The 14,558-nt window shown below is 40.1% G+C and overlaps 1 protein-coding gene across 1 annotated transcript in view; it reads left to right on the top strand.

Annotated features, from left to right (window-relative positions):
• LOC132497793 (dystonin-like) overlaps positions 1-14,558 on the top strand; it is a 504,834-nt gene that overhangs the window by 436,477 nt on the left and 53,799 nt on the right. Inside the window, 5 exon segments of the mRNA XM_060111281.1 lie at positions 7,102-7,221; positions 7,388-7,495; positions 9,187-9,405; positions 12,832-13,035; positions 14,297-14,528. Coding sequence (XP_059967264.1) covers positions 7,102-7,221; positions 7,388-7,495; positions 9,187-9,405; positions 12,832-13,035; positions 14,297-14,528 — 883 coding nt within the window.

The raw sequence follows: 14,558 nt of genomic DNA, 5'->3' as shown, positions 1-14,558 counted from the left end.
AGGCAAATGTGGAAAAGGGCTGAGGTCTGAAGAGAGGAGGGAAGGGGGTGTCCAGATACCTTCTCGTTAGCATGGGCTTCGTATCCGTCCGGTATACGTTTAGTTTTCAAAAAACTTCTGATGTGACGTGGTTAGATTTTTCATGTTAATTCTGTATCACATAGCAGTTTTGAAAAGATGTGTCATTGAATTTTGAGATCATAGGGCCAAGAGCCTTATGTAAAGTAGAGTGATGTTTATTATTATTTTGGAAATAATGGAACAGCCTCAGTTATTGGCAGATGCCTGAGGACGGTGTACATTCATTGTGACCAGTTAATAAGCTCCTGAGTCTGACTCTGCAGATTTGCCGGCATCAATATTCTGAAGAGGATTTTTTTTTTTAATTGGGCCCGTTCATAAGTTTTAAGAAAAATCTGAGTGGAATAAGGCAGCTTAGTAAACAGTGATTGTGAGCTTTAGAAAAAAGCAAAACAGCTGCCTCCTTCTCACAATGCCTGCCATTATCTGAGTTAGAAACTGTGGGTATTTTTGCATGTTAAACCTACACAAAGTAACTTAGCTTTGCTGCTTTCTTTCTCTAATTGCACACTGAACCAAATGACCCATGTGGAAATGGGGAAAGGAGCTTTTGCTTGAAAGACATACAGACTTACAGCCTGAATTCAGATCACTGTGATTGTTTAAACCCCAGAGCATTTTGTTGTGCTTTGCCTCTTATAAATGTGCAATTATCAGAAGGTGCTAAAGTGTGTATTTCACTGGGTCTGGGCATCCCAGGCACTCTCTGACAGTTCTAATTGCCTGGCTTATTTTATTGGGCCTTCATAACCCTCCAATATAAAGGCACACGGGTGCAATTAAAATAAACAGTTCATTGGGTCATTAGGGATCAGCTTGGGAGAAAAATAACACCTATTAATTTCTTTTAAAGAACTAGAAGGAAACCTCCCCCACGGAAGTGAGATTTGTTTACGGTGGGAAAATATGGGCTGGGTTATGAATAATGTGAAGAAAAATGGAAGGAAATGCTAATCAAAAGAAAGCAAGCGCTAAGACCCTCGCCAGGGGAAGGGAGTAAGAGGATGTCCTGGAGGTTAAAGTTTGCTTATCACTCTGTCTTTCTTAAACCTCTGCTTCCACGCAAGAGAAACTTTCTAGATAATTACAAAAGCAGTTTGTCAGACATGGGAGAAACATTTAACTAGTAAGTGAAAACCCACCACTTATTGACTGTTGTGGTATTTGAGCCGATATTGGTGAAATCCCATGAATATTTTGAGTGACTGAGCCCAAATTGTGTACAAGCACGAGGGATGTAACAGGGCAACCGCAAGTGTAGGCTCTGGGGTCAGACCACCATGGTTTGAATCTCAGACCCGACATTTACAAGCTGGGTAACCTCTGGTGAGTCAGTTAACCTCTCTCTGCCTTGGCTTCCTCGGCTGTAAATGGGATTAGTGGTAATACCCACATTATGTCCTTTTATCCTGACAGCAACTGTATATTCTTGCATGTTCAAGCACTTAGAACAGTGTGTTCAGTAGAATGTTGGCAGTTACTGTTTTACAGTGTGTTTTTCAGGAATATTTAGAGATTAGCCAATTAAAATGTTTTTCACCAACTTGTAGGAAGTTTCTGAAATACTAGTTCAACTATACTGGGAATTACAGTAACTGGGGTTGATAGTTGGACTCCAGGGATGATGCGTATTAGAATATTTCCCAGAATGCAGTTAAGGATGCTAACACTCTCTACAATTCATTTGAAGTCATTTTTTTGCTACTTGTATGAGTAGTAAGCAAATTTATTAAAATTTGGTATAGGGAGCTTGCTGTCCACGTTACTCACATGTGAAATAAGCCATTTCATGGTCTGTTAGAAATACTCATATTAAGTAGTTGTTTGAAAGAGTCACAGACGTAAATAAAAATGCCTTGCTTGACTGTAAATTGCTTCATGTAGACCCTGGGACTACTCCTTTCATTGTTGGACATTAAATATTTTCTAATGTAATAAAAAAACCTTTCAAAGGACAGAGGGAAATTTCTGCTTGAAGTCTTGTTTTCTTTTAGCAGAGCAAATATTTGCCTTGGTTCAAGAAACAGTGTTTGAGTTTCAGCTTTCTCTTTTGGCAACTTGGATGGTGTCATCATACTGGTTTTCATTGGATGCTTTTTGTTTTTTTTCTTCCAGAAAGGGAGACTTATTATTAAACTAATATTAACACCAGCAATCTGCCTTTCTTTATGAGGACTGTCATATAAATCCTAAAAATAGCCTGAACACAAACAAGAGGGGTGGGGACATCACTTTATTTTTTTCAGGGACCAGTAGAAGAAAAAAAATTCCTGTTAAATTTTATTCTTAATATCTTGCAGCATTTGCACTCTGGTAGAAAGGGCTGGACTATTTTTTCTCAGTTTTGTGCTGAGTGCATCACATAGTAGAGCTTTACCCTGGAGTTCCACCATGTGCGGCTTGAAAGCGAATGATCAGTCTCTTCCACTTGTTTGTTGTGACGATTTCTTTTTCCACATCTGAAGCTGCTGAATTAGTTGATGAAATTTTTTTTCGTTTTCACATTGATCAGCAATTGCTAATGAGTAGTTCCATTTGAAACTAAGTCATGTAACAATTATTGAACCAGATGAAGATAGAATTTTTCAAATGGCTTATCAGGATTCCTTCTGGAGTCCACATTGTTCTGACTTGTCCCCGTAGCAGCAAAAGTAATGAATTAGTGGGCAGAATATTTATTAACACCGCTACGTGCAAATCACGAGGCGGCTTCAGAAAACAGTGCATGCCGTTATGGGAAACAGAGGAAAGAGAAAGACTTCTGCTTGAATATATAAACGTGCGGAGTCATTTTAGAGGTACTGCCCTTATCGGGGAGCTCGCCCACTCTGACGACTAAAGCTCTGCATTTCTGTCTGGAGCAACTTTGCCTGTCAGCGATCCTCTCAGATGTGTGACACTTGGAGGAGGACCCATGGGATATGTGTCCAGTCCTCACACACGACAGTGTGACGGCTACCCCGACACCAGAGGAGTCTCAGAGCAGCCTGACTTTACATGATTTTTGGTTAGATGTTGGTTTATATTCAGATTTTGTTCGGTAGCACTTCTAGAGATTAAGTAAAGGTCTGTTACACCATATCTTCCTTTTCATATCTTTATGCCATTGGTTTTTAAAGGTAAATGTAAAAGTATTATTTTAACCCCTGTTATACTTCTGCTTTGGCCCATATTTAGATGATTATCTAAATTTTTTTCTATCTAAACTTGTTGACTAAGAGAACTTGACCTGCAAATAGCTTTAGTATTCATTTACTCATTCATTACTTAGTAAAGGTGAAAGCAAGTGGGTTCATGATAGGTAGAAAAAAATGTAAACAAATAATAATTCAGTAATATTAAGAAGTTTTCACTTATATAATTGGTAATTTTTTACCTGTGAGATTGGAACCATCACAATGACTTAATCAGTGCTGTCTTTTGTGCCAGGCTGCACTGGCAGGTTATGCCCTTATAATTAAGAAAAGTTCACTGAGAAGCTTGACAAAGATTATTAAAGAATAAATTATGTCCCCCATTTTGATGAGGGGATAGCCAAACTCTGCTCGTGGGAATATGAATCAGTACATCCAGGGCAACTTGGTAGCATAGATCTAAAAGAGAAAATGCAGACAGGACTTACAGATGAGAGGTTACCCACGCAGAGTTATTTTTTTTCAATTAACTTGTTTTAAGATAACTGTAGATTCACATGCAGCTGTAAAACAGAATATAGAGGTCCCGTTGTACCATTCACCCAGTTTCCCCAGTGGTAGCATCTCGCAAAATTATGGTACAACGTCATGAGCAGGGAATTGACACGGCTGCCGTCAAGACGGGGAACGTTTCCGTCACAGGGACCCCTCATGCTGCCCTGTTATAGCCACACCCGTCCCCTCCCACCTCTGCCTCTTCCTCAACTCCTGGCCACAAATCTGGTCTCCATTTCTCTAACTTTATTATTTCAAGAATGTTTGAGTACTTTCCAGCCATAGCCAACTTCTCCTCTCCTTCTGGGACTCAGTGACTTCAATTTTCTTTTATTATAGTTCCTCAGGCCCTGGGCTCTGTTCATTTTTTTCAGTCTATTTTCTGTTATTCAGTCTGGGTGATTTCTGTGATTCTGTTTTCTGCTTCACTCATTCTTTCCTCTGTCCTCTTCCTTGGTCTCATCAACTGAGCTTTTATTTCAGTTATTACTTTTTTTTTTTTTTTTTTTGCGGTACGCGGGCCTCTCACTGCTGTGGCCTCTCCCATTGCGGAGCACAGGCTGCAGACGCGCAGGCTCAGCGGCCATGGCTCACGGGCCCAGCCGCTCCGCGGCATGTGGGATCCTCCTGGACCGGGGCACGAACCCGTGTCCCCTGCATCGGCAGGCGGCCTCTCAACCACTGCGCCACCAGGGAAGCCCATTACATTTTTAAGTTCTAAAAATTTCCATTTGGTTTTTCTCCATACATTCTGTGTCTTTGCTGAGACTTGCTATTTTGTTGCCGAGGCCTTCTACTTTTTCCCTCATTTCCACTGCGTTCGAAATTGCTCATGGAACATTTTTATCATGGTTGCTTTGAAATCTGCCAGATAATTCTCACATCATCTTCTAGGTATTAGCCTCTGCTGATAATCCTCGTTAATTCGGTTTGAGTTCTTCTGGGTCCTCGGTGTTGTGTGTCTTGGGTCTTCATTAAGCCTTCTGTTTTAGCCGGCTTTCCTGACACCGCTCTGGCAGAGGCAGGAGGGATGCTGCCAGGTGGAGGGAGATCCCAGGTCCCCCAGGCAGCCTCGTGGGACACCTAAGGGCGGTGGGGCGGGCGCCGCTCACTGCTGGGTGGGAGTGGGAGTTCCAGCTCCCTGACACCATGGTGAAAATCCTGACTGTCCACAAGCTTTCCCTGATGCCACCCTGAGGAGAGGGGGAGGTCCAGGCTCCCCATGTGGTCTCCACTGACCCGGGAGCAGGGGTCTGTGTTCGCCTGTGGGAGTGAAATTTCCAGCTCCCGACTTCGCTGACATCACCCTGGCAGGGGTGTCGGGCCCAGGCTCAGGCGGGTGGAAATCTGGGCTCCCCATTCAGCCTTGCTTGGCAGCAGTGTGGGGAGACCAAGGCTTTTTTCTGTGGTGTTTGGTTGGAGTAGAATGGTTACTGTCTATACGTTTTCTGTCTTGCAAGGCTGCCCCTTTCCTGCTCCTTTGACTGGAGACAGGTTTTCCTGGGGCTTTTTCTGCACCTCTGGGTGCTCCTGGGTGGCAGTTTCTCCAGCATCCAGTCCAGGATATGGGAAGCCAAAGAAAACCCAGGGAACTCACCCCCGTGCTTCTCCTCGGGTCCAAGACTCATAGCAGCTCTGCTTTCTTCTCTCTCCTCCCAGAGGTTCCTTGTATGCGTTGTGTATAATGCCCAGGGCTCTGAGATGTACTTGTGAGATAGGGTAAAAGTAGGTCTACCCCATCCTCCTGTGAGTCTGCGGAGTGTTGCCTAGTGTCTTAAAAGTATGAACTGTTTTCCAGTTTAGTTCCTTACCTCCACCCTTGTCTCCCCTCCCTTAGTTATCCCCTGACCCCAATCTGGATTTCCAGGTGCTCTTGAAACATTAGAGGTTCGGCCAGTACTGGACTTGAAAATCGCAGCGTCCATCCCCCTGCACTTTTCCCACTGAGGCTTTGTTAGTTACCATTTAAGGTTGGTGCTGTGGTGTCACTTGCCCTCTGTACTCATTTCTGGTAACTGGAAGGCATGGGGTTTATCTGATGCAAGGTACTGAAAATGTTCATGCTCTTTGACTTAGAAGTCAACTTCTAGGAATCTACCCTAAGGAGCTAATTAGAGATGCCAACAGAGATTTATATACAAGGATATTCGTTACAGGCTTGTTTATATAATAGTGAAAAAATGCAGAGAACCTAAGTGAAAATATCCAGGTATGCTAGAATACAATGATGGTATTTAAAAAGTCACATTTATATGACATGGTAAATGTTCATGATAAATGAAAAAGCAGGATATGAAACTGTTTATACAGTATTATCCCAGAGCTTTCTAAGTCTCAACTTCTGGAAGAAAATTCACTAGAATACCAACGGTATTAACTCCAGCTTTTAATTTTCTTCTGTATATTTTTCCATACTTCACAAATTTCTACCATGAATTATTGTTATGCTCAAGAAAAGAAAATCCCTTGAAATATTTAAGAATGCTCTTGAAAATGTTTTCTGCTGTTATCAAATGAGATGTAAAAGAATGATACATGAGACATTTGGGGGTATACTCTGCATACATAGAAAGGTATTTCCCATATACACACAGAGTAAATAAATGGGAATATGTCATTCTTTTTGTTAGGGATCTTGTACTTTGATAACAGCATGCTACCTGCCTATCATATTAACGTGATAAAGTGAAGGATGAAGTGATTTAAAGATGGTGTCCAGCTACTGACTTTTATAGCTTTTCAATTTGTATAGTATTTTTTTTCCAGATCTCTTTCCATGTCAGAAAGATGCAGAGTTCCTCATTTTCTTCAGTTATTGCAGTACAGGATCATGAGCACACTGTGATTTTTTTTGTGTTAATTAATTTTTATTGGAGTATAGTTGCTTTATGATGCTACGTTAGCTTCTACTGCACAGCAAAATGAATCAGCCATACATATACATATATCCCCTCCCTTTTGGATTTCCCTCCCATTTAGGACACCACAGTGCATTAAGTAGAGTTCCCTGTGCTGCACAATTTGTATAGTATTGCTAAAGAGAAAATCCTTACCACCACCAGAGAGAAGGCAGCAGTGTTAGCTGTCCTCACATCATTAATGTCGTGTTATGGATCCAGCACGTTTTAAGAGGTTGTGTTTACTTTCTCTGTGGAAAGTTCTCCTTTCTTTATAACATCAGTCACTATCATGGATTATTTCAGGTTGCCATGAAGAGACCAGCTCACATTTTCCATTTGTGTGATAAGGGTATTTGAAAGAAACGTAGATAGGTATTTCTCTGGCACCAGTTACAGGAACTTGCTGACCTGATTATTTATCTTTTGTTTAGTTTGACCAAGCGGCTGATGCAGAGTTAGCCTGGATTAGTGAAACAGACAAAAAATTGACATCTCTGGGTGACATCAGGCTTGAGCAAGACCAGACCTCCGCTCAGCTGCAGGTTCAAAAGGTGAAGACACACATTTCCAGTTGCATCTACATGGTTTGTCAGTTTGCTCCAAGGAAATGCACTTGCATGATTGAATGTAACTTGGTCATTTTAACTGCTTTGCCTAATTGTTTTTGTTTTAGTCATACACTCTTTAAAAAAAAAATCTTTGTTTTGGTAAATACAGACATTCACCATGGAGATTTTGCGACACAAGGATATTATTGATGAGCTTGTTAAATCTGGACATAAAATCATGAGCACGTGCAGTGAAGAGGAAAAGCAGCCGATGAAGGTATGATCTTGTCCACGTGACTGATGTGAGACTTGTGAGCAGACAGCATGTGTGGGGCTTTCACTCTGAGAAAAGCGCTTTTCCTTTATCCACAGCTGCTGTTTAAACAGCTAAATCATTAGTTTCAAATAAGGCATTTTTCAAGCTTATAGAATAAGAGTGAAAGGAATACTCCTTAAGGGAATCACCCTGGGGATAATCTTTTTTAATAGACAGAAAAGCTGTTAAGGTTTGAGTCCTTGGGTAACTGGGATACATTAAGCATCCAATTAATGTTCTCTGTATTATCACTGTTATTATCAGTATAAATTGTTATTCTGTATGTCAGCTGTTGTTTATAGGCTTCAGGAACATTGGGGCCGCTGGAGCTGAAACGAAACTCAAAATATGTGGTTCTCTCTAACTGAAATTCATTCTGTATAAAGTTACAGTAATCTGTATAGGAAAAAAAGGAGCGGAATCGTTAAGGAAGTATTCAGTTTATGTAGTTTTAACGATCCTTTAGATTGATGGAAAACCAGCCATAAATAAAAATGTTTAGTTCAATTCATATTCAGACATCTGAGAAGCCTAAAGAAATTAATACATATTAATGCTTCTGGTAGGAAAATATCCCATGGCAAAAATAATATATACAAATGTATATGCGTAAGATCACATTTAAAAGACGGTGGGTGCATTGTTTCTAAGGTATACCATAGGCAAATAATAGAATGTGCACTGTATATTAATACTTAATCTTTTATTTAAATACTCTACAGTGGCACTTCACTTGTTTATAATTTAATCTTTCCTTTGTTATTTTTGTGAAGATCCTGGTGTGAAAAATACAGATGATCATGAGAGAATTTTTATGTTATTCTGTGGTTCATTGGATTGCTGTTGTGCTTTGTCTTTTGCTTTTGGCTTATGAAGTGAATTTGTACCATAATCGAGATCTCTGTGACCACCCCGTAAAATCAGTGGAGAGCATAATGTTCTATTTTGCTTCTCATCTATTTAATTAACTTTGCTGACCGGCAGCTCCTCTTAGAATTTCACTTGTGAAAGAGACTCCTTATGTTTTAACAGAAAGTAATGTCAGTGTTGCCAGGCTCATGCCAGACCTTTCTCTCACCTAGAAGACCTAGAAGAATGGCTGGAGAATTTTGCTTTTTATGTTTGAAGCTCAGTGTCTTAGTCATAAAAACTTGAGGCTTTTTATTTATTTATTTATTTTGTGGGTTTGTCACCTAATTTTTTTTTTTTTTGAGAAGTTCTCCATGTCATCCAATCCCCTGATTTTTGACAACTGCATAGAAGTCCACTGCAGGAATATATCATCCTTTATCAGCCTGATCTCCAGTTGTACTTTCAAGACATTTTTGCTATTTTCTACATGTGTATATGAAATTTTTTTATTGTAGTAAGAACACGCCATTAGCATACAATGGAATATTATTCAGCCTTGAAAAGGAGGGACTTCCTTATGCAACAACATGGGAGGGCCTTTCTTTAATTTAAAATGAACTTTTATACAAAGAAGCAATTAAAATCTAACTAGCCTCTGTTGAGTTATTCATTTACCATGCATTGTTGAGTGCTTACTCTGCACCAGGTATATTGTGCTGGACAAGCATTCTGGAGTATATATGTGTGTGTTCCTTGGCCTGCCTGCCCGGTTAAACACATTTTGTCATCTGATTTTCTAGAAAAAACTGGACAAGGTATTGAAGAACTATGATGCCATCTGCCAGATAAACTCAGAGAGGTATCTGCAGTTAGAACGGGCACAGTCCCTGGTTAACCAGTTCTGGGAAACATACGAAGAACTTTGGCCGTGGCTGACAGACGTACAGAGGATCATCACTCAGCTTCCTGCCCCTGCGCTGGAGTACGAAACCCTGAGGCAACAGCAGGAAGAACATCGTGTAAGCTTGGTGCCAGAGAGAGTGCTGGAGACCCCATGGAAAGGGAATCATGATTTTTAGGGTGTTTCTAATGCAGACACCTTCTGTGATGAGGAAGTTTTAGTGTTCTGGTCTGCACAGTTTGCTTACCTCCGAGTTGCTGCCCTGTTGTCCAGTTTTGCAGTGGGACGACTCATGTGGGCAGGCACACTGTGTATGTCATCATGATGTCACAGCTTTTACCCAGTAGTATGCAGTGTAAACTGAGTACAGAAACAAAATCCTTGTTTTAAAATGTTAGAGAAATAAGCTTTCAAAGTACTTTCAACTGATCATGTTGAATTGCTTTCAGTGTACACTAATTTGACTAATATATAGTGGTTAGAGCCATCCAGAATGTAAGCAAAAGGTAGCAATACATGGAAGCAACATCAAGCAGACAAGGACATTAAGCTTGGAGAAAATGTACGCTATAACAAATACGTCAAAATAGCATTGTTGTGAAATCGAATTCTGTGAAAAGGAAAAAATGCTGAAGTTTAAAGACAAATTGTCCCCCCACTTCTTTTTTTCTTTCCCTTTTGTACATGGAAATCTTTTGAAGTTCTCTGCTTCTATAAGTTTACATGAGTAAACGAGAGAGTATATTTCCATCTACAAATATGTCATGTTTTAAACACATAAAATGGCATTATGAGGCCCTCATTTCAGTAGTCTCCGAAATGTTAACGTAGCTTAAAATTTTGCAAGGGTTTGAGTGAAAGGATTCAAGACTGTCAGAAGAAAGTCTGGAATTCTTGTTATTTATGATCTTGTGAACCTAGTTGCTCTCCCAGATCTGTACAAGATGGATGTACAGATCATTGTGACTAATCATTGTGTGTGTGCATGTGTAAAGTTTAACTCAGGATATATTACATCATTGTTTGAAGTATGTAACATACTTATTAATCGTATTTGTTTACTTTTTTAGTGTATTGACATTGAAGAATATCTCTAAGTATTTGTTTAGAAGAGCTTTAGAGAACACTTTAATGCAAAATGGAAATTTTATGGTGTTCTATGTAAATAATTCAGTGGGAGAAAGACTTATAAACTAAGTAAAATTAAATTTAATTTTAGTAGAAAGGTTATTTTTGGGAGAAATCCTGATGCCTACCCACTGAATGATTTTTAGTATAAAATGTTTCATGGATTTCTTCTACTCTGAAGTGGGATCTGAATAGCTGTTTTCTAGCATAACATCAAATAGGACGAAAAGGATCATTATTGAATGGAAAATTTCAAAATTGAGTTAATTTTCTTGTTTGGCATCATCTTTCAGTTCTCAAAACAAATGTATGATTTTTATTTAGAAAGGGAGCTTCAAAACTTCGTAGCCAAGTCTTCAAGTTGTTCAAGCTAAATTGTTCAGGATATTTGCAGCATTTCTTCTGCAACTTTACAGCATCCTCTTCACTGTTCTTGGGAACATCTTCTAGTTCATTCTAGGCAGGAATGAAAAATGGCCCCGAGAGCCATGTTATAAATAAATGGTAGATCTCTTTTAAGTTCACATTAAGTATCTCCAGTATAAGTGGACTCTTAGGATAGCTGCCAAGAATCATTTTGTTACCTATGAGGCAAAAGACATCTCCTGCTGGGCCCTTTCTCCATGTGCACACATCCCCAAGTAGGTATCCCGTGGCTGTTTTCTTGTCTGTCATGGAATGGTCTTAAGAAGGCTCATCTGGCTACCTCCCAGGTGTCTCATGGTGATGCTACACAGGTGAGATCTACTGACTCCAGGCCACTCAAGAACTCTCAGCAGAGATTCCTCACTTTACTGAGAGTCTCTTGGTAATCAAAGTGTGAGCTTGTTTTTCAAACATGCCTTCGAGAATATTGAAGCCAGAGCTCGTGTGACACGTTTCTTCTCCATGAGATTGCATGGCGGCTGGTCTTACTGTCACCACCTCCATTCTGTAAAACAGCATGAAGATACCAAACAATGTAAAACACAAGTAGGAACTCACAGCCTGGACCACCCAGGGGCTGTGAAGAGCATGTTAGATTCAGTAGACATTCCTCCTTTTTTTTTTTTTTTTACAAGTTGAATTTGTGTTTATTTACCTCTTTTCCAAAAGAGTTTTGAGACCGTCTTCAGAAAAACTTCAAAACTAGAGATAGTACATTGGGGATTGTTCATGATGTAATGAACCAGTTTTCTCAACCACTTTGAAAATAATTTATATGACTGATTTTAGTGGCACTTTTAATAAAAATCCAGGTATGTGGCCGTCCTGGTGATTCTCCTTGATGAATGATGGAAAGATCGCTTTCCTCTAGACCGTCTTTCCTGAATAGAATTTCTCTCAGAGAGGCTTTTCTTAGGGGCTGGATAGCAAACAGTTTGGAGACACATCTTCTGGTGAGGACGAGAAACTGCTGATTAGGGAACCTCGTGAATAATGGAGTACAGTAGAGGGCACCTTAGTGCCGCACGGAGGTCTGCCTCAGAGAGACCTTCAGGCAGTCACGGGAGACCCTGGATTCCGTGGAGTGTAGAGATTCCAGATTGATCCATTTCCCTAGAAGGAATGGGGCTCCACCTGGATTCCACACCCCCTCATTAGCATCAGTATCATTGTATCTCTTGATTAGATGACACTGTATTATGCAGAATATTCATAGGTCACATATTTTTCCTTAAATACACTTTATAGATAATGCTCAGTATACAGCTGTGTATTTGATGGATTGACTATCCTTGCAGCCATTAACATTTAAAAATAAATACAGATAGATTTGTTTATGTTTATATATCATACATATCATATATGTACATAGAACAGACTCACAGATATATAATCTAATATATATGGACATTTTTTACATTGGTTTACATATAATGTAATGACAACCCCTTGGGGGCTTAAATCCCCTAACTTAGCTTTATCTGTCATTGTTCTCTCTCAGCATTGTGTCTACCTTCTACTGTGCTTTTTTCCTCTTCCTTTCTTCCTCTCCCTCCCTCTCCCTTCCTTCCTTTTGAATAATTTTTGTATGTATCATGAGTATGCAGAAAGGAATACAGAGAGTTATGGCTCGGTCTCTGTAGGTTGGGATGTAGTGAGTTCATAATCCTTTCATGTAATATGACCCTTGGCTAATACTCTTGTCAGACTGTACTGCTCTTGGTAGGAAAGGCATAATGAAACTGGGATTCATTATTTCACTCATCCAGCATTTTTGCATGTGCCCTGAAAAGGACTTTGACATGACCAGACTGTTGTTTAATCTTTGTGTCAGGGGATCTCTTCCTGGCAGAGGGTTGTACATTCAGTGCCTTGTGGTGGGAGGGTGTTTGTGTGGAGTTTCTTGCCAGCTGGATGCGCTGCGGATGTTGACAGCTGTACTGTGGAGGTGTGCCTCTGAGAAACTGAGACGCTGTTTGCTTTGTTATAGCAACTGCGAGAGTTGATAGCCGAACACAAGCCGCATATAGATAAGATGAACAAAACTGGGCCGCAGTTACTGGAATTGAGCCCGAGGGAAGGCTCTTCTATCCAAGAGAAGTACGTGGCTGCTGACACTCTCTACAGTCAAATTAAAGAAGATGTCAAAAAGCGGGCTGTGGCGCTGGATGAAGCCATTTCTCAGTCTGCTCAGGTAATGCTTTGCACCAGCAGTGCGACGGTCTCCCCGACAGCAGAGTGTGGAAGGACATTTCCCGGATCTGCTGATTCAATTCCAGCTAAAATTGTTTCACTGCATTAACTCTGAGTATTGACGTTTTGGTCTCTGAGGTGATATTTGCCAGTGTCCCATCCTTACATTTCTCTGCCTGCTTATATATAAATAAAACATAATTTTCAATGATTTAAGAAGCATACAGCTGTCATCGTTGTCCAGATACCTAAATAAGTGTGCATGCAGAGTAGAATGTAGTGTTTGCCATCGGAAGAGATGAAAGAAAGTGTTACTCTCATCATTAATGAAACATTCCCAAGACAGCAATAAGAAGAAAGACTATGAATGCTAGGCTGAATAAGAAGGAAAAAATTTGCAGTTGGAAATCGATTTTTTTTTTTTTCGTTTTGAAAATACCTTTTTCAAGAAGTTGATTTGCAGTTACCTACAGATTTTCCGTTTTGGTTTTTATCGTTAGATACACTGGCCTGAGAGCGGTCCATTTTCTGTAATCCTGACCGATGATTCCTTTAACGTTGAGGATAGTGTAGAATCTGTAAATGAACAAGTGTTCGTAACTTTGCTTCATTGTCTGTGGTGACTTTGCAAGTGGAAATATAAAATTCTTTCATGGATCTGACTATGTGTTTGGCCAGGAATTAAATATAAACTTCCATGACAACATCAGGAAGGTGTCTGTTTTTTTTTTTAAATTTTTTAACACTTTTTAGTTCAGGAAACTCATAACTTAAGAAATCCCTTTCATCTCATCAAAACTGCCCATGAATTTTACATTTAATAATACAACTTTTTGAGGATGCCAAAATAATCAGTAAAAGTGAATAAAACTATCAGTGTTGATAGACAAACACCCAGATTATTGAACCTAATTTTCAAAGTTAATTTGAATTATGGTAAGATGAAGCACTAGTAAAATGCTGCTGTCAAGTGGTCCAATTATATATTAACATATACAGTTTCTTAATGAATTTACTCAGTTATTTGCAAGAAGCAGTCCCATCCCCATAAGCAGTGTGACACAGAGAGGTGCATATGAGTTGTGATTTTAGGAGTGTCTTCACACACCAGCTGGATATAACTCTTTGGATGGATGTGTTAACAGAAAGGCCAAGGTTTCATTCTTGACTGTGACATTAGATAGGTGTGTTATCATTTTAAATCCCACCCTTGGCGTCACAGGTCTTTTCCCCCATAAATGGCCCTTCTCTTTCACTCCCAGTTCCACGACAAGATCGACCAGATCCTGGAGAGCCTGGAGCGCGTGGTGGAGCGTCTGCGGCAGCCGCCTTCCATCTCAGCAGAGGTGGAGAAGATCAAGGAGCAGGTCAATGAGAATAAGAACGTGGCGGTGGACATGGAGAAGCTGCAGCCTCTGTACGAGACTCTCAGACAGAGGGGAGAGGAGATGATTGCTCGGTCCCAGGGCACTGACAAAGACATATCTGCCAAAGGTAATCCTTTCAGGATAAGGGAACCACTGA

This window comes from Mesoplodon densirostris, chromosome 10 (assembly GCF_025265405.1).
Source record: "Mesoplodon densirostris isolate mMesDen1 chromosome 10, mMesDen1 primary haplotype, whole genome shotgun sequence".
Lineage (NCBI taxonomy): Eukaryota > Metazoa > Chordata > Mammalia > Artiodactyla > Ziphiidae > Mesoplodon > Mesoplodon densirostris.
The sequence above is the reverse complement of the archived record's forward strand: the minus strand, read 5'-3'. Positions and strand labels throughout refer to the sequence as shown.